General features: G+C 45.3%; 1 protein-coding gene across 3 annotated transcripts in view; it reads left to right on the top strand.

The window, feature by feature from the left end:
• The first annotated feature begins 345 nt into the window (after window positions 1-345).
• THSD1 (thrombospondin type 1 domain containing 1) overlaps window positions 346-20,884 on the top strand; it is a 28,741-nt gene continuing 8,202 nt past the window's right edge. Inside the window, exons 1-4 of one of the 3 annotated variants that reach the window (XM_085215931.1) lie at window positions 346-685; window positions 6,749-6,895; window positions 11,706-12,662; window positions 20,145-20,303. In XM_085215931.1, the coding sequence (XP_085072057.1) occupies window positions 6,838-6,895; window positions 11,706-12,662; window positions 20,145-20,303 (1,174 nt within the window). In that variant the 5' untranslated portion in view covers window positions 346-685; window positions 6,749-6,837. Of the gene's footprint in view, window positions 686-3,913; window positions 3,935-6,748; window positions 6,896-11,705; window positions 12,663-20,144; window positions 20,304-20,884 lie in introns of those variants that run through there. The other 2 variants (XM_085215930.1, XM_003203302.5) reach the window with 2 other exon arrangements.

Below are 20,884 nucleotides of genomic sequence, written 5' to 3' on the forward strand. Positions count from 1 at the left end.
ATCCAACCTGGCCTTGAACATCTCTAGGGACGGGGCATCGTTTTGTGGGAGAGTGGGTATATATTTAAAGCACAGACTTCACGTCTGGGAAATACAGGTAATAGTGGTTTGGGATAAACCACTTTACTCTTGTGTAAAAATACATGGATTTCTCTTTTAAGAAGCCTCTCTAGAAGACAGTTCCCTTCCATATCAGCACGTCCTGCCGCAGCAGTCCCCGAGTATTACTCATGACGAGGAACACCCATGCACACACCAAGTTGGCAGCGGATGGGCACTGGAGAGCGGAGGGCTGAGATCACCGAAACCTCCGCCGCAGCGGGCCCACTGGAGCTGTCACGGGGTCTCAAGTGCCTCCGTCCCAGGGGCCAGACCGTGTCATCCCGGCGCTCAACCGGCTCCGGCCGTGGGCGCGGGGCGGGGGCGCCGCCACACCCCGGCGGCGGGCGGGCGAGGGCGGTGCGGCCCCGGCGGGCGCGGGGCGGGCGGTGCGGCGCTTCACTTCGCCTCGCCTCGCGTCTCTTCGCTTCGCCTCGCCGCCAGGGGCGCGGGTTCCCCTCGCGCGGCGCCCGCTGACAGCCGCCCCGCCATTTACCCCGGCCGCCGCCTGAGGTGAGCGAGCGCCGCGGCCCCCGTGGCAGGCGGCCCTCCGTCTCCGCGGAGCTCGGGGGGTCCCGCGGCCGCGGTAAGGGGTGAACGCGGGGCCGGGGGGAGGCGGCGCGGGGCGGGCTGTGCTGGGGGCGCGGAACCGCGCTGCGTGTGAGGAGGCGCGGAGTAACTTCGGGCTCCGGGCTGCAGCCCGCTGCCCCGAAGCGCGGACAGGAGGAACCGCGCTGCGTCCTGCCGTGAGCGGCGTTGCTGCTGCTGGCCGTCGTACACCGGGCACAGTGCGCGGTGCAGGCGCCGGGGAGCGCAGCGGGAGGCTTTCTCCTGTTCGTATTGGCGGTTGGTGGCATGTCGGAGCTGATTCCTAATTGTTTCAGCTGTGTGATGCGTGTCACGATCCTTACGATAAACTTCCGTAAGTGGGGGATCCCAGAAACGATGGGCGATACAGAGATTGCCAACAAAATCTGGAGGAGAGCGGAGGAGCGGATGGCTGCATCCATCTCTTATGCCACGAGGGTCAGTCCGATGCATTTAATTCTGCACGGTGGTGATTTATTATTGCTTGGACGTTTTCCCGACCCTCCTTATGCTTAATAAACTTATTGTCACTATACGTTTTCCACAGCAAATCTCATCCGTCTATTCACTCTGCTGTAGGATGGGGAGTGCTGGCAGCTCTTGTTGTGCTGAGCCAATACCAATAAGAGCTGACAAATCCCAGCATTTCTCAGCATCAGCCCCAAAGAGTGATAGCTGTATGCTTTACCAGCTAATTATTATTCTTTTTTTTTTTTAACCTCGCACAAGCACTGTCATTTTCAGCCCGGTGAATTTAGATGCCTAATTTCAATACAGCCATTATCTGATAAGGACGTCAAATTGTCTGATGTGTAAATAAGAAGGAGCGATGCCTTTGAGGCTGGCAGCCCCGGCCCCCTGCTGCGGCACACAGCCGTGTGTGCGTCTCCCTGAGCCCAGCTCCAGTCTCAGAGCGCTGCTCCCAGCCAGGGCCGTGTGTATGGTCAGCAGCAGTGGGATGTCAGCGAGGTGATGTGCACCTGAGGTGCTCCCGCGTTCGTTGCGGGGGGGAGGATTTTGTGAGAAGTTTTGAAATTCCCAGCAGGTGGTGACACTTCAATGGCTGCCTAATCCCACGGCGCAATAGAGAAAATAATTAATCTCTTTCTCGGCAGACAGATGAAATATCTCACGTTTGCAGAAACGTGGCAGATGGGCACTTTTTTTTGGTGCTGCTTGGCCGCCTCCTCAAGGGAAAAGTAGGAAGGGCTCGGTGACTTAGGCTGGGGCAGCTCTGAGCACCTGGTCGAGCTGTAGGTGTCCCTGTTTGTTGTAAGGGAGTTGGAGCAGATGGCCTTTAAGGGTCTCTTCCAACTCAGACAATTCTGTAATTCTGATTCTATGACGGCTGCTTCACTGTCAGCCACTCTCATGCATAATAGAACTGTGCAAATAGGACTGCAATACTTTTACTAATCGACAGCAGTTAAGGAGACTTGTTTTTCATCTGAGACTTTGTTTTCCCTTTTACATTCTGGCAAGGGTGACCTCATTGCAACCTTTCAGTACCTAAAGGGAGCCTACAAACAGGCGGGGAGTCAACCCTTTGAAAGAGTAGATAACTGCAGGACAAGGTGAAATAGTTTTAAGTTGAGGGGGGGAAGATTTAGGTTGGATGTCAGGGGAAGTTCTTTACAGAGAAAGTGGTGAGGTGCTGCAGAGGCTGTCCAGAGAGGTTGTGGATGCCCCATCCCTGGAGGTGTTCAAGGCCAGGTTGGATGGGGCCCTAGGCAGCCTGGTCTAGTATTAAATGGGGAGCTTGGTGGCCCTGCCTGTGGCAGGGGGGTTGGAGGTTCATCATCCTTGAGGTCCCTTCCAGCCAGGGCCATTCTGTGATTCTGTGTTTCTGTAATGTTTTGCTCATTTTGAGTTTCAGCAGATAACTCTATTTACCTGACAACTCCTGGCTGGGTCCCTCATGGTAATTGGGACACAGCATCCGAACTGTGATGGGATGAGGTGGGCGAGAACAGGCCTACCCCTTTCTGCAGGAGGGTGGAGTGAGGGCAGGGGCTGCTCTCCCAGGGATCTGCAATGAGAGTACACATGGTTAGGGAGAGTACAGGCTATGTCTGATGCACATATCATCTCAAAGCCTGGAGCTTGTTTGTGAGGTGGGTGATTGATTCCCCATGACCCCTTCTTAACTACAACACTGATTTGTCTTTTATCTGCCCTATGAAAGGGAAATAGTTGCTGGGGGATATGTTGGTGAAGCTGCACATTTGTTAGCTGTGCACACTAGCAGTGATAGCACCATCCAGCCTGCTCATCAACCAGTCTGCTCTCTGGCCTTTGGTACTCGTGGAAAATGCACTGGAAGTCATAAATCTAGTAGGTTTTGTTGTTGTTATTGTAAAAGCTATGTGCCATTCAAAGCAAACATAAAATAGTGTGACTTTGGTTCCTGCACGATTCCTGATACTGCAGTGCCCACGTGCAGTGGATTTGTTCTCCTAAAACCTCTGTCAGGCAGCAGAGTGCAGCTTCCAGCAAGATGCTGTGCCAGAGGAAAGCTAAGTGATGAGACTAAGACAGGATAGGATAGGATAGGATAGGATAGGATAGGATAGGATAGGATAGGATAGGATAGGATAGGATAGGATAGGATAGGGTAGGGTAGGGTAGGATAGGGTAGGATACGGTAGGGTAGGATAGGGTCGGGTAGGGTAGAGTAGGGTAGGATAGGGTAGGATAGAGTAGAGTAGAGTAGAGTAGAGTAGAGTAGAGTAGAGTAGAGTAGAGTAGAGTAGAGTAGAATCATGGAATCATTTGAATTGGAGGGGACCCTTAAAGGTCATCTAGTCCAGCTTCCCAGCAAGGAACAGGGACATCTGAAGGGTATTTGTGGCAGAGGAAGGACTCAGTGTTTTCCTGGCATTTGTGCTACACACAGACCTCTTGGTTCATCTCCAAGGCCTTTATGGCTTATGCCCTCCTTATCTGCCATTTCCAATTCGTTTTGGAGAGGAAATCTTCTATTTCCAGTTGGCCCCTTACACTGTCTCTCAGAGCAGAAAGCGTCTTTTTGTGCTGCTGTGCCTCTGCTGCGTCTCACACAATGGAGCCTCAGTCCCTGCTTGTCCACCAGAGTAATAAATTAAAAAAGCCAATTATTCAAAGTCTGATAGTCTTCTCTGTTCCATCGTTTTTCATCTCATCAAGCTCGTGAACTCAAGGTAAAAAGATCTGCATAGAGAAGAAACCATTTAAGATACGCCGTCTGTCTTGAAAAGCAAGATTTTATGTGAGTACAAGAAAGGGAGCAATAGTGGAGCAGGGGGCAGGAGGCAAGGATGTGGGGAATTTTTAAGCAAAGGAGAAAAGATGAGTGCTAGGAAAAAGATGGCTGAAGGAAGGCTGAAAGGGAGAAACGTGAATCAGGTGCAGAGGTCAGTGCCATGTGTGCACAAAACTGAGATGGGGAGGGTGAGAGAGTCTGAGAGGAACAAACATACGGGGAAAAAAGAGTGAAATGAGAGGGGAATGCAGTGCTAGGAATGGGTGGGCAGCCAGCTTTGTGCTGGATCAGGGCTCCAGGGCCTTGCAGAGGCTGCAAGGCTGCACAGGGCCCAGCCCCAGCATAGGCTTTCCCAGGCACCTGGGTGAAGTCCCTGGAAGTCGGTCTCGGTGCTGGTTCAAACACTCGTCTGAGCTTGGGTGTTGCCTGTGCACTCTGCCAGAGCCTTTTCCTAAGCAAACTCAGATAACACAGATGAAAGGGTAAAAGGGAAGAGAGCTTGTGGTCTGGTTAACGGAACGCCCAGAGGTGCTGGGCTGCGTCCACAGACGTGGTCAGAAAGAGCTTCCACCCTGCACAGTTTTTGGTATCAATACAGCGCAGGGGAATGGGAGGAGAGGAGCGGATTAATGCTGCAATTTGCTAACATGGTGCATCTGACGGAGGCAGGAACAAGAGCAGAAGTCAGGTCTCCTGTGTCTCCCTCCAGTGCCTCATCTCATGAACCACGCTGCTCTTCCATCTGTCAACCTGACACGTGTGAATTAAAATGTATGGCCGCTGTCTCAGGAGAATTCTCCCGCTCAGCCTTCTTTCTTTCTTCCCTAGGACATGTTCTTTCTTCTGTCGCTTTGTTTCTTCCTGCAGCGTGTCACTTGTGAGGCTGCAATTAGGATTATTTGGATTTTACCTGCCGGTATGCGATGGTCTAAAAATGGTATTTGTGAAACACATTTGAGACATACATAGCTGGGGAAGCTGGAAATGGAAAGGACCCATTAAAGCTTTCAGAACAGCAATGACTGTTGCCCACAAAGCATCTTTCTTCCCTCTTTAGTGCAGTGAAATTTCAAGCAGTGCTGCTTAATTTCTGCTCTTTTCCTTAAGTGATTGTGCTGTGGCTCTGTCAGCAGCCTGCCCCTGTGTGGAGGCAGGAGGTTTGTCTTCTGGTAATTTACAGCGTATCAGATGTGGGTGTTTGGGGTATCGCTGCTGCTGTCTAATTCTGGAGCCTTGTCAGGCCTGTGGGCAGGTGATGATATTCCTCGTCAGATGGGTACAGCTATTGCTGCAATGGGCCTGTGCTGAGCAAGCCACAGAAACTATTCTCTCCAGCCACTTGAATTATGTGCATGAGAGAAATCGGAGAGCAAATTGGCGTAGAGAAGACAGGAGAAGAAACTGAAACAATTTTAAAAGCTTTCAAAGAACACATCGGCTGTGTCGTAGGTCAGCAGCTCTAACAGTTACTGTTGAAATACCTCATTATTTTTGTGATTCCTGAAGATGCACCTCATCTTTGCCTTAGCTGGGCCTTGTGTTTCGTGTTTACGTTCCTCCATGCCTGCTGCCGTGCCGGTTTTCTCTCATAAAATTAGGTTGTAAACTCCACTGAACAAGAACTTTCCCGCTTGTTTGAGTGATGGTGAGTGCAGTGAGTCTGACTTTCTGACACTCCTTTGCAATACGAAAGAGAGCAATTCTCATATTTTGAGAGTGGCTGCTTTGAGCTAGATTTTCTCTTTGTAGATTCTCTGTGTCTTCTGTTTCTGTAGCATGCTGTTGGTTTTGCTGCAATCTTTCTCTTCCAGCCTGTTTTATATGATTGTTATGAGACTCGTGATGACTGCTTTAGAGCACATTGAAGTAAGATCCTGAAACTTTCCAAAAGGATCTCTATTTTTGTTTGCATAGACAATGCTACAGGAATTGTAAACTTAAAAAATTGTGGAGAAGTCAACTAAAAATACTTGGCACTTGGGATCACACAGCTGATCGATCTGAAAGACATAAAAAGCAGTTGCGGGTCTTTTATAGAGCCAGGCAGATAACTTAATGTGTTATATAGAGCCAGTGAGATAATAATAGCTTACTGGACCTGAAAACAGTTTGAATTATGTAGCAGCAACAAACTTCTAGTATCTACACGGGCTGAGGTGAGTCACATTTTGTACAGAATACTTGTTACTTTGCTATCATGAATCACAGAATGGCCTGGGTTCAAAAGGACCACAATGATCATCCAGTTTCAACCCCCTGCTATGTGCAGGGTCACCAAGCACCAGACCAGGCTGCCCAGAGCCACATCCAGCCTGGCCTTGAATGCCTCCAGGGATGGGGCATCCACAGCCTCCTTGGGCAACCTGTTCCAGTGCGTCACCACCCCTCTGTGTGAAAAACTTCCTCCTAATATCTAACCTAAACCTCCCCTGTCTCAGTTTAATACCATTCCCCCTTGTCCTATCACTATTCACCCATGCAAACAGTCGTTCCCCTTTTGTTTATACTCTCCCTTCAAGTATTGGAAGGAGTCTTGATTTTAATATAAGAAATGCACAAGAGCAGTTTCTGCAGTACAAAAGTAAATTCTTATGGCCTATCTTTGTTGTTGTGACTCAAGGGCTGACATTTCCTGAGGGAAAATTTATTCTGTGATGAAATATAGTTGCACTTATCCATTGATCCAGTATTAATAGTGGTTGGGTAAATGGGAGAAAAATGTTAATTAATGCTTTTTTTTTTTTTCTTACGAGTTGTAGTGTCTTCCTCCTTGTATTTTATGAAACAAAGTCAATGCAGCTGTAATTTTTTATCTTTCAGGTGTTCTTGAAAATAGTGCCTGCACTTTAGAACTTTGGAGCTGAAGAAGGACATGAGGAGTAAAAGGACCTGGGATCTCACTGGTCAGAATGAAACAGATGTTGAAAGATTTTTCAAATCTATTGTTAGTAGTGCTCTGTGACTACGGTGAGTATTAGAGCTTACAAGGGAGAACTGTGAGTTGCATATTCATAAAGTGGTTTTGGATAGTGCTGTTTTCCTTTTGTCTGCTGAAATAAAATCACAAAAAATCACTGCTCACACAAGCCACCAGTGATATGCCTAGGATGTAGTCAAGGTCTTATGCAATATGTAGGTGGAAGAGACTGCTTTCACGAGCTGCTCCTCTGTGTCAAAGTGGCAGGAACCTGTTCTGCTGTGAATTTGCTCTGTGAAGGAAGCAAGATAAATGAGCAGATTTCTGTGGGCCTCATCGAGGGACTAACTGTGTTAGAAGCAGTAGAAGGAGCTGTGCTCTCTTCTGAGATTTGTACTTGGTAACATTTAATACATGTTAGATGATAGGTCAGAGATCAGTGTCTGTACCAAGGTGGGAGGAACTACAGCATACAACTGCCCATTTCTATAAAAGTAGCTTATAGTGGTTGGATGAAATGTGACCTTCTATGGTGCAGGCCACTTCCTGTGATTGAGTGAACCCCGTGTGATGGACTTAACCCACCAATTCAGAGAAAACTTTTGAGGACAGGAGGGGTATTGCCTCCTCTCTGACTGTGTAGGATGGGATTCATATTCATTCCATTTTAGTCATGTAAAATTAGTCTGAGACAATGTACTAGTGTTGTTTGAGTAGTTCACACACAGATCAGCACATCTGGAGAGCAGTTACAATCGAACCACAGCCTAAGATTCAAAGGATGAGAAAGCACCTCCTTCTCACCTTCACATGCCAATAGAAGTTAGACATCTAGTTTGGGTTAGCTATAAGATGATTACAAGCTGAGGGGCATACTGTGCATGGCATCTATCTTTTCTAAGAATGTACTGCACAGGAGGTGGATTAGTAAAGTGAGTCAACATGCAGTTTAGAAATTTTGAAAGTAAGATCCTTAATTTATAAATAATACATATATTTTCAAAAATTACATTCATAATTTAAAAGTTGTTAACCTCATAGGTGAAGTACATTGTCAAACCATGATTAAGAATGAAGTCATGCATTGCTGAAGTATCAATAGCATGGGAAACTGGAAAAAGGACTGTTTTAGTTCCCAGTTATGACATGAGCTGGGATAATAGGTAGGTCATGCATCAAAAGGCTGAAGATGTCTTACAAAGGAGAGAAATGGACCGAGAAAGTGTGCAGTTTGCTCTTCCTGTATATGTGAGAAAACATGCTCATCTGCTTGTACCTTTGTGTCTGTTCCATCTCCACTCTAGAGCAAGGGATCATGAGAAGACATAAAGAACTTAGGACTGCCCTCTTTTAGATGAACTCGAGTCTAATAGAAGACACTTGCCTATTGCTTTTAGTACTATGTGTTATTTTAACAAAACAGAGTTGACTAGCAAAGTTAAGAATGGTGCACTGAATGGGAAATACGGTGAAGATAAAGGCTGTTGACATAATCTACCTAAACTTCAGAAAAGCCTTCGACACTGTCGCCAATGGTATTCTTCTAGAGAAGCTGGCAGTCTGTGGCTTGGACACGTACACCCTTTGCTGGGTTAAGAACTGGCTGGATGTCTGGGCACAGAGAGTGGTGGTGAATGGAGATAAATCCAGGTGGCAGCCAATCATGAATGGTGTTTCCCAGGGGTCAGTATTGCAGCCCATCCTGATCAATATCTTTATTGATGACCTGGATGAGGGGATTCAGTGCACCCTCAGTAAAGTTGCAGATTACACCAAGGTGGGAGGAAGTGTCAATATGCCTGAGGGAAGCAAGGCGCTATGGAGGAATCTGGACAAGCTAGGCCGATGGCATGAAATTCAGCAAGACCAAATGCTGAGTCCTGCACTTGGCACACAACAACCCCAGGTAATGCTACAAGGTTGGGGCAGAGTGGCTGAAAGATTGTGTTGAAAAAATGGACCTGGAATGGTGGTCGACACAGCTAAACATGAGCCAGCAGTGTGCTCAGATGGCCAAGAAGGCCGATGGCATCCTGGCTTGTATCAGAAACAGTGCAGCCAGCAGGAGCAGGGAAGTGATCATACCTCTGAATTCTGCAGTGGTGTGGCCACACTTCAAGTACTTTGTTCAGTTTTAGGTTCTTCACTTCAGGAAAGACAGTCAGGCCTTGCAGCGTGACCAGAGAAGAACAGCAAGGCTATGGAGGTGTCTGGAGCGCAAGTCTTGTGAGAAGCAGCTCAGGGAACAGGAGTTGTTCAGTCTGGAGAAGAGGCTCAGGGGAGACCTTATAGTTCTCTACAACTGCCTGAAGGGAGGTTGTGGCAAGGTGAAGGTTGGCTGCTTCTCCCAGGCAGAACTCGACAGTGCTGTAAGGGCGTCCTCCAGTAATACTTGCTTTCCTCACTTTCCAAGTGATCCATATGAGAGTTGATGAGAGCTACATGGCAGACCCCTGGTCTCTCTCCAGGCCTTTCCTGTACATATACAGTGGTGTTATTTCTTCTGGTACAGGCCAGTCCAAATAGAAAATAGTGCAAGAGAGTAAGGACAGCAGAATAGTAGATGCAAACATCAGTGCTTTTCATTACTATCACAAAAATGTTTTTCTTGAAAATTTGAAGCTCATTGTTGAAATTTTTTGTGTTGAGGTTTTGTTACGGTCTGATTTGTTTTTCTCTTAAAACATTTCAGCCAAGTTATATCTGATTAAGTCCTTTATAGAGAAATGTGTAAGTTCACTCATGTTCAAATAAAGAAAAACCCAGCAACTTGCAAGCATTTCACTGGGAAACTGTAACACAGCTGTCAAAACTTCATGATGCTCTGGGACATTGTTGCCTGTATGGAGGTTTGCTTGGTCTTGGTCCATATCTAAGTCCTTGCAGATGAGTTAGCAATGAAGTTCTCCGAAGGGTCAAACATGTTCCATGTCCTTTCGGCTCCTCTTGCCAGCCCCACACAATACTGTGCATGCTTCAGCCCAGGCCAGCAGATTTCCCCATGCTTATAGTAACAGGCCCTCAAGTTGCATATACTGGGCTCTCCACTCCCTGTGCAGGCATTCTTCTGTTAAAAGATGGTTGTTCAGTTAACATTTGATAGTTTTCACCTTTATGTCTTTGCCTTGGTTCCTAGCACTCTAAACAAGAATAGTGACATTTACTCATCTTTCAGGAACATTGCAGGGATAAACTCATTAATATTTCTAATACACTAATATACTATGATAAGAGCACAATAGCAGGATCCATGGGGAAAATGAATAATTCTGTGTTATCAAGGTGAATTTTGAACGGTGCATAGTCAATAATACATGGGACCACCCAAGGAAGAACGAGAATAAAAGAGCCCTCCGGTAACGAGCACTATCCATCTGCCAAATGAGGCAGAATCTTGTGGAAAAAAGTAGTATTGAGTCACTCAGATGAAAGACTGACTTACAATACATGTATGTAAGAGTATATACATGATTTATGTATGTAGGCTGTGCATACAGTCTTCATTCAAACATTATGGATGTGGTTAGAGCTGGTTATTTTAACCACATTTTAGCTGGTGGGTCTTACTAGTGTGCACTGTGCCTCACCCTGACGTAAATGGCCTTAACTGGTCAGATGAATTTCTTCCTGAAACTAATTTTCTGTTGACAGGAAAGTGAATCCAAGATGACAGACTCAAACTGAAGCTTACAGTGGTAGTTGTCTAGTATTCTGTAAGATGAGTCCTGCTACTCCTAAATGCTGAGTGCTTGCTTTGGCACTTGCAGTGTTTTTCCAGCAAAGCTTTCTTTGAGGTAATCTTAAGACATATGTAACAGATTTAACAAGTTGAAATACTGTTAGTTGATACCACTTATGAAAGGATTGTTTTAACTGAGGTTTTATGCTCCCAGAGCACCTTCCATCCAAGACTCAGAAGCCTTTTCCAGACAATTTATTATATAGAGATGTCTCACAGCACATTCTGTATCTGGGATAGGTGTACGTAGTTCCCATTTTTCAGGTAACCTTTCAATGTCTGAAATCCTTAACTTTCAGGCAACTCAGAAAAACTAGCTGAGCTGAGAGCAGGAATGTGATCTTCCCAATCCAATGCTTTAGATACCATCTATCCCCACGAGTTACAGCATGTCTCGGAATAATTTGGCAACTTGTACAAACATGGTCATGCAAGAAGTGCATCTAAAAAGACTGTGCCATTTATTATGAAATGATGTCATTTAGACATGTTGCACCACATCTGAGACAAGAAAAGTGCTGCAGTCACCATCACTGTTATTTTCAGCTCTTTCACTCATGTGTCTCTGTGATGCAAATGAGCAAAATGAAAGATTCATAAGACAGAGCAAGAGAAGAGGCTTCAAAAAGCATCATGCAGATTTACTATTTTATTTAATTTGAGGGATATTTTTCATGTTTCTGTGTTAAGAAACTACTGTATTTTTGTTACTACATTAGCACTAAAGAAGGTAGAACAGCTGGCCATGGTGAAGTGGACTTTAGAATCTACAAGTGAAAGGAAGTTGAGGATTTTCATGGTCTATCCTTAGAATTGAAGTTTTCTGTAAATCTTTTGTTTTGTTTTTATTTGAGAAATCTTCTTTTAACCTTCCTTCCTAAACATGTTGCTACAGTGGACTTTGAGCTTTTGCAGATCATGTCCCTGCACAAAGGAAAGGTGAGCTATTACTGCTCTAGCTAGGACCTTTTTTTTGGTGAACTGATTCGTTCACATTTAAGAGTTTAACAGCCATTTCTTAAATATTCACTTTATAGATACGTATTTTCTTCTTTATGTTTCATAGGCAGTTGGCTGCTGCTTTGATTCTTAATGCTGTTGTTAACCTGTTTTCCTTTCAGTTCTTGGTGAAGTGGAGGACCTCCTGTTGAAGCACCCAGGTCATGTAGCCTTCAGCAACGACACAGTTTCTGTGGAATACCACTACTACAGTGGTAATGAGACAGCAGAGAACCTGTCCATCCTACTGCTGGATGCCAACACCAACAAGATCATTGCAAGAAAACAGCTTCCAGCAAATCAGTCCCGGGGGATGGTAGAGTTTGAGTGTTCCTATTTCACAAGTGCTGGAGATTTTTTGTTCAGAATGATCTCTCCTAGTGATAATAGCAGTGCTGCTGCAAGCAGAAGAAGAACATCCACCCTCCATGTGGAATGGCCTGTATTTCACATTGATTTGAACAAGACTTCAGAGGTGCTTGGGAGCTCCTTTCAGGTTGGAGTTTTTACAAATGAGCAATTGTGTGCCATGAACAAAACATTGGTTTCACTAGATGTGATATTCACCAGCACACTTTATGAACTAGGAAGAGTAAGCTCTGATGAGATGCTGGGCATTAGAACTAGCAAAGGAATCCCACTTTCCAGATCCCAGTGGGTAGAGTTTGACTGCCCACACGTTGGTCAAGAAATGTACATCACTGTGTTACTGAAATCATTAGAAACACGTTCTGTTATTGCCTCTATGGGACCCATAGATCTCCACAAATTTGGATACAGACTGGTTGTGGCACCAGAAGCAGTGTGCAGAACTTTGGTTCAGGTCTTCATAGTCTCACCACCATGCACTTCTATCAGTGGAAAAGTTGTTGTCTATAAAGAGGCTCTCAAGCATCCTAGTTTGAGAACAGCTTGGCTGTATGAGAACATCCTTCACCCAGGAGACAACAGGACAGAATTTAACTGCACTTTGTTCGATGTGGGAAAGAACAAATACTGCTTTGACCTCTATAATTTCTCAAACCGAAGCCTTTTCCCAACAAGAGCTAAGCAGTGTATGATGATCGAAAGGAATATGGGTTTGTACCAACATTTGTCTTCTTTTATCAAATATCAGCATTCTTTCCAGCTAATGTGGATAATGATAAATTGGTTTGACTGTATTGTCTCCTATTGCATAACTATTTTTTGGGTCTCTTCCATGAAAAAAAAGGAGTTGGAAAGGTAGGTGGGAACAAATTGGATTAGGCCTGTGTGGGGGCATACATTTAGTAACAAAAGCTGCAGTGGTAGCTTGAAACTGCTTAAACCAAAACTGTTTGGGATATTTAAAATGATGTATCCATCTAGTTCCAGTAAAACTGAAACTCTTAAACAGAGTTTAAGTAGATCAGACCCATTGGAAACATTAAATCTAATCTCTGTACATACAAAGATACTACACTTAAGTGTCTAGAAGCCAGGTGTCCAACATTGAGAACCCATCTAGCTGTTTAGTCAAGAGAGGCAGACATCTCACAAGGGTGATTCATCCCATATAAAAATAGGTATAGAAGATAAATGGGCTGAGTCCATGTCTGGCTATCTTTTTCTCTACTATTTGCTGTGGGAGATTAAAAACCTACCTACTAGATACATAAATTTTGGTCACATGAATCAACATCCGGCTATAGCAACAGACACTTGTGGGTTTTTCCATTATCCTTCCAACCATGTCTCTTCTGCTGCTTAAAAGAGATCACGGCACATTTTCTGATCAGTAAGGCCACCTGACAATCATGAGTCACATCTGTACATCTGAGTTCTTTTCTTCCAAGAAAACACTAAATTCATACAACTAGCTGGGGACAGTCTGTAGTCTGTGTAGTCCTTTGGCCATGACTAGGCGTTCTCCAGGAGAGTGTTGGTTGGCAGAAGCCAAAACCATGGAGTATAAGTGATTACAGTTAAGGAGTGATCATAAATAGGGATGAACTTGGGCCGTTCCTCAGTCCTGTCTAAGGGGTATACATGCATTCTGTTTATATCTCTACAACGTACATAGATGGACTCTCATAGTCATTCAGGGGTAGTAATTCACGGTTTGGCGTTGTCCACAAATCCCAGTAGCAAAGCAGAGTAAGGCAAATGCATTTTTTCCCCTTATTTGTAGAGGGCAGCCATAGCGAGGGATGGGCTGCATGTACATGAGGGGATAGGAGTTGAGTTAGGCTGTGTTTCCCACATCCTGAAACAGAAAAGTAAATGTTCCGAAGGCTTGGTGCAGGCTTGCGTCCATAGGTAATGAATTAATCTTTCCCATGAGCACACTTCAAAGAGCTTGGCTTGAAAGGCTGGAGATATATTCTATACCTCCCCACCCTGGTCTTCCTGAGAAGGAAGTGCAGGATCTGAAGCCAAAAAAGGGTCATTGCACTTCCTGGGCAGGTCTCTGAGGGGATAATTGCGGCCAGGAGCATGGAACATGCTCTATAGCATGTGGTCCAGGCACAAACTACTTTAACAAGGCTTCTAGCGTTGTGTGGTTTTACTTCAGGCTATTTCACAAATTCTAAAACTGTTAGCCTTTTAATTAACAATCTGTACTAAGAATGACCTCTATTTTCACCACATGCCAAACGTGGTACGCAGTTCTCTTTTGCTTAACTTTCCAACTATATTCTCTGTTGGCACTCTCTCTCTTTGGCACAAGAAAGTCCGCCTAAAAATGAAAGCGTTTTTCCTTAATCAAGGTAATTCTCAAGGAAAAAGGAAGAGAGAATTCTAATTCTTCTTCTGTGCTTGGGTGGTATTTTTGTGTCACGCTGATACTATCTAGCTAATTACCCAGAGAGATGAATATGCAGGATATGACATAGCTGTGTTTCTGTGTCCAATATTTGACCGTTTTAATTGGTGAAATCCACCCTAGGCAACAACTCCCTGCAATTTGCTTTGTTTCCTGGGTTGCGCGGTAGCACCATCCTTATGACTGCAGTCGAAAGAATCAGGCTACCTGCGTGCAGAACGGCTTCAAGTCAATAGCTGGCAAGTTAGAAGTGTCACATCCACAAAGCCGATGAAAGCGTAACCACATCGCGTAGCCGTAAATAAAACGTCAAACTGAAATTAATTAGGCGGCAGCACATCTGTCTTCGTGTCTGTGCAACTTCAAAGCCTCCAGGCAGCGTTGAGAGGAGCAGGCTGTGTTTGGAGGAGCGCGTCAGCCTGAAGCCGCGGCACGCAGAGCGAGCCTGCGGTGCCAGAGATGGCTGCCGGCCTCCTGACTGCCTCACAAGGCCCTGTCCTGAGCCTCTGGCCCTGAGGGAGGCAGAGTGAGCTGCTCGCAGTGATGGCAGCCAGCTGCTTCACGAGGCCTTCTCCAGAGCCCCTCACCGTGCCTCATTGCACTGTAGGTAGACCTGCACCCCTGATGGCTCTCCATGTAAAAAGTGCTTCTCTACTCGGATCACTGATATTCTGCCTTCTGCTTCTGAGCTTGCTCAGTTTAAGGCCAATTAAATCACTGATTGTGGTCTCCTATGTGGCGTGGGCCGTTGCAGTCATCCAGTTACGTTGGTAGGGAGCCCACAACCAGTCTTTGCATGCAACTGCTGCTCATCCTCCGGAGCCATCCAGTCTTTTGTTGAAGGCACCACCAAACAGAGACCCTTCTGGTAATTTCTCTCAACGCTGTGCTCTGATGTAAAAGAAGAAAGGATGTGACATGCAGTTCATAACGAAGCTCATCTAGCTTCATCCTCTAGTGACTGGCTCTTCTGCTGCTGCTCTCTGCTAGACTAGACAGCTGTTTCCTATCCACTGTATTTCCCTGCAGAAGCATTTGCACGTCCAAATTGTGTCAGTCCTTCCAGATAATCTCAGTGTTCTTTTTAATAAGCTGAAAAGATTGAGTATTTAATTGGAAAGCGTTTTTCTTCAGCATTTAATTAATTTTCTGGCTCTTTCTGCCTTCGTTTCCTTTTTTTTTTTTTTTTCTTTAACAGTACTTTTAATTTCACAACACAGGCACTGACTTTGGTGCCTTCTAACATCCTCTCACCAATGCCGTTTGAGCTGCAACACTCTCCTTACGCTGACTTATTGCTCCTCAGTTTTTAATTCCACAGATGGCATTGGCTTTGACCCTATATACGCCTCCCAAGCTGTTCTTGCATGTGACCTCTTAGTTACAATCTACCATTCTGCAGCTACAATTTCTCTGCTTTTTTTGCATTTTGCTGATTTTACAACTTAGCTGGCAACCTCCATTGCCCCATGCACTGTGTACTTATGTCATCACAGTAGTGACATATTTTCTCATTAACGATTTTATATTTACTTTCCTGTCACTGAGGAAAGCGTTGTACAGAACAAAGCATTATACTAATTCCCTTTGAAATCTCTCCAAATGCATTCCGACTTGGTGATGATTTTCTGTTGACAACTGCATATCAAATCTGTCGCTCAGCCAGTTCTTACTCCATTTAGCATACAGTCTATTATTATGAAACAAAGGTATTGTCTTGTAAAAGATGAAAGATCCAAAATCATTAAAGCTATCTTCATCCAAACCACAGAAGATGAGATATAGTTTATTTTGCAACTACCCATTTTCCATAGGTCAGGCATCAGTTGTGTTCCTGACCCTTCTTCCATCCATCTCATTACTCCTCATCCTTGGCAGGGCTCGGGCAGCCTGTGGAGCAGGAGTCTGTCTGCTTTGTGCCTGCAGTAGGGACAGGGTTCCTGGTGACCCGTAGAGAGCATCAGCTCTCCCAGCAGGAGCCATCAGCTTCAGAGAAAGCGTCACAAAAAAGCTCCTGCTTTCCAAGGCTCTGAATCTTACCTATTAGATGTGGGGAGAATGTCTATCAAATGTGAGCCAGTGCTTGTGAAACTTTCTGTATACTCCAGCTGGAGAACCTGTGAAAAAATAGGAGATATGTGAGTCACTTAATTCATCTCAGTGGGGTGCTAACTGTTTCACACAGATGATTTAGAGAGAGCCATGCAGAGTTCCCTGCATCTGACTGAATTGTTTGAATGTCTGAGAAAGAAGAGTGCTAGGTGATTTTAGTCAGCAGCAGAAGTGCTGCAGGCTCATTCATTTCAGTGTGTTATCCTGTGCTTTACATGGTTAGACTCTGAGCCCCCAGCAGTGAAACTCTCCTTAGGAAGATGTTCTAGATCCTAGCCAGTGTCAAGCTGGAGTCATTTGGGATGCCTGATAAAATTAATCAGTAGTGCTACAGCATAGAAAGGGACATGCTTTTTGTGTATTTCCAGCATTAATTAATGTTTTTTACAGTTCTTAGTTACACTTCTGAGGCCAGTTTCAACTCTGATCTAAGTCCTAATGGAGCTTATTGCCTTTATTGAGATGAGTTTTGTTCCTTCTCTGACATCTGACTTCTTCTAACTATCCAGAGAAGCTGTTGGGGGTGCCCAGGGCACAAGAAGCACAGCTGTTGCTCTCAAAGGGAAAGCAGAAAGTGGGAAAAGACCTTCTGAAGGGAGCAGTAGTTGGTAAACAGGGAGTAAGCGGAGTATCCAGGAGTCAGGCAAGGATACAAGACTCCCATCAACTTCTTGCTCCGTGAGTAAAGTAGTATGAATCAGACCTGCCTGTTATCTGTAGGAAGATCTGGGAACCAATTAGCTCTGTTGCCTGAATTGCTCTTTGCTTTGCATTTATTTAGAAACAGACTAATTTGGGGAAGCACAGTTTGTGCCCCAGTCGGCTTCTCTTACGCCATTGAGTTCTAAATCTCCATATCCCCAGCATTTTAAGAATACATCAGGTGTTGTGGAGTCACTGGGATAGCTCTGAGCTTCTGAGAAAAGATTTTAGGCAATGCTCCTGCGGTTCTTAAAGGTGCTGGTTTATGGGGAAAAGTCTGTAATTAGCCCAGGCAGAGTCTAGGTTTTCTTCTTCTACAGGGATCATCGTCCTTTCATTGTCCAAATTAGAAACTTGTTGGAGCATGCCACCATGTCAGCTCACCCAGGCTTTATTCCCTTAGAGAAGCACGGGATGGGTGAGAAGGATGTTTTCCCAGGTCTCATCCAAACGCCACTGCGCCTGTTCTCAGGACCGAAAACTCAGCTTTCACAAGTAGCCTGCACCACCCCAGGCTAGCAGAGGCATTTGCGTGAACCCATAAATAATGATTTTATCCGCTATTACTGGTCTTGCTGGAGAGCTTAGGACAACCACATGTCAGGCTGGGAGGGTGATGCAGAGTATTCCTCGCTGGCTCTGCTGTTGGATAGCATCGCAGACACACAGTCTCACAGAATGAGGATGAAATACAGAAGTTTGAGGGGAAATACTTCTGCAGAGCAACCATTAACACAGTTAATTGAGTTTATCTTTCATGTCGACAGATCTGCCAACTGTCAGCTATTTCAAACTAACTCATCAATGAGATGCCTTCATGTTGCTAATTGATTCCTCAAATGCGTATAGAAAAAGTTCACACTTATTAGCGCTAGTTTGCACTACATACCTTCTGGTTTTCCCCCTGGCGCTTTGGATCTGTTTGTCTTAAATGGAGGTTAATTATTTTGTTTCCTTGGGGGAGAATAAACTCTGCTTCATTTTCTTTTGCATTGCAGGAGGTTGCAGAGCAAGTTGCAGGGTTTAACTCTCTGTCTCTCACAGGGGCTGGAGCGCTTCCTGCTCTCCTGCTGCTGCAGGCACACGTTCATAGCCCCAGAGCTATGGATGCCAAGTGTTCTAGCTAAGGAACTCCGTGCCCTCAGCTGAAGCTGAACTCTGTGAAAAGAGCTCAAAGCAATGGGCACGTCATGGGTTTGACGTTAGAATTAGAAAATTACCCATCCTAAATGTTACGTATGTTGAAGCTTGCAGGCACAAGTGTAGAGGCTGTTGAGCACCCTCCAGTATAACAAGCGGCAGCACTGGAAGCAGCCAGAACCTTTCTGGATCTGGCCCTCTATCTGACTCTTTATTAGCAGAAGCTAAAGCGAGCAAGGAGTGTGGAGATAGGAAACAAGCGAGCTCATGCACTGGAAATGATGGGACTAATTTATCAAGCTGCTTACATAAATTGATCTGCAAGGAGCTGTGTGCTTCTGCTCATCCCCCTTCTTCTTCAGTGGTGGGACACTGCTGGGGTCCTTCATGACACTGACATCAAGAAAAACATCCTGAAACCCTAAGGTACCATGGCACCATGAAGTGCATTGGAGAAGGGACTGTTTGACTATTGATGATGGCCATGCTTTCCTGCTTCCTTCACTGATACCTGCTCATAGCTGGTGGAGCCAGGGGTGTGTTTGTTCAAGTTTTGGACCATGAATATCTCATTGCTGCTGTAGGGTTGGAGGCAAATACGGAGATCTTTTGACTTCACATGGACCTGGAGCACAGTGCCACCAGGCCCCTCACTGTTCCCCCCTGTGCTCCACAAGGCCATGCAGATGTACTGCAGCATGCATGGATATAGCATGAAATCACAAAGCCATTTCCAGTCACAGAGCACCAACAGTCATGCAGCACTGGATTGTTCGCTGCTCAGGAGTGCTGAGGCATTCCAGCAGCAGAGCAATTGTGTAAGAAAATTAAATATCATGACCTGGGTTGGCACTGGCAACCATAAATTATTTAAAAGAGCAAGCTTTAACAAATCCAATTTGTTTTTTGTAATTTATCTGATTTTCTGTTTTATCTCTGAACAGGGAGATGGAGTAATTGCTCTGTTGTTTTTCTTTCCATTGCATTTTAAAGACAGATATTGAGTCAACTGACCAATCAGACAGTCCCCAGAATACTTATCCTTAAGGATTGCACTTGGACTCATCTGTTATTTTTGGAAGTCAGAAATGGTCCCTTTCTGTCTCGGGGTCCTCACTGCTGTTAAGTTTGGGTGTTGAGCACTGGATGAGGATGTTACCTTAGCATGAAAGGGATTGCATTTAAGTATTGAGTTAGCATTAAAACCTGAGCCTGCCTCCACTTAAACAAAATAAATAAACCTGCAAAATCTCATCTTGTGTTAATGGCTGAAGCACGAGAAATAAAACAAGGATCTGTAAAGCTGTCAGATGAGCGATTCAATAACATGTTTGTGTGCTAAGAGGATCATAAAGAGGAAAAACAATATTGCCTTTTCATTAGGCCTCGTAGGCTTCTCCTCCTTTCACAATTATGTAAATCAGGAGTAACTACACTTAAGTCAATGAAGTTATCCTGCTGTAAAAGCAGTATTTGTCAGGTAGGAATTGGACTCATGAATATATAAATTACTAAGCCATTAAAAAGATTTGTGGATTAATTTCCATTTGCTGTTGTTCCAGACAGCTCCTGCCAGCCTCAGTTAGCCAAGTGCTGCATAGCATGGGGCAAAGAAAGGAAAGCAAAAATGGGAGCTTTGCCCCAAGCTGGTGGGAACAGGAGCAAGTCCCTGGATGCTGCTTGCTCTCTTGGTGTTGCAGTTTGCATTGTTTGGTTATTTATTGCTCTTCTTAAATAACAGAGGATAGTTAAATGCCTTTCTCCATACAGACAACGAGCTAGGTGTGTTTCTCATTGCTGTGAGCTTGTGTGTTTGCAGAAACATGGAGCCCGTGGCAGCCCTGGAGCCCCTGCAGCGTCACCTGTGGAGACGGCATCCGAGAGCGCTTCCGAGAGTGCCTCACCTCCTCACCTGTGAAACCAGGCTGTGCTGGCTCCCCAAAGGAGACCTCCTTGTGCTCACTAGAGGAGTGTCTGAGTACGTAGCTCTGCTCTCCTTTTCCTGTGGCCTCATGTTGCAAAAGCCAGCAACATATAGTTAGGAGGGCTTTATAAAATGGAAGTGTCCAAACTCTCCTTCAGTCCTATTGATTTATGGGGGGATGTCACATTTCTGTGGTTGACAGGAGCATACCTGTGTTTGTGGGACAGTTGGAGATTGGGCTCCAAGACTTCTGCATGCTGGGGATGCTACGGAAGTGGTTTAAAACGTGAGTTTTAGGGACATCTTTAGTGGGCATGGTGGTGATGGGTTGATAATTAGACTGGATGACCTAGGTGGTCTTTTCCAGCCTTAAAGACACTGTGATTCTATGAAAATCTCCACATCGCTGAGGGTTTAGGGAAGGGCTGCAGGAAGGATCTCAGGGCCAGGGGAATAGGGAAGCAAGAGTGGGGTTGGTCTCTTCTCACTGGTGACAGATGACAGGACGAGGGGAGATGGCCTCAAGTTGCACCAGGGGAGCAGCAGCCAGGGGAGATTAGTTTCTAGGTTGGATTTCAGGAAACATTTCTTTACAGAAAGGGTTGTTAAGCACTGGAATAGGCTCCCCAGGGAGG

The sequence above is a fragment of the Meleagris gallopavo genome, chromosome 1 (assembly GCF_905368555.1).
Source record: "Meleagris gallopavo chromosome 1, MGAL_WU_HG_1.1, whole genome shotgun sequence".
Classification (NCBI taxonomy): domain Eukaryota; kingdom Metazoa; phylum Chordata; class Aves; order Galliformes; family Phasianidae; genus Meleagris; species Meleagris gallopavo.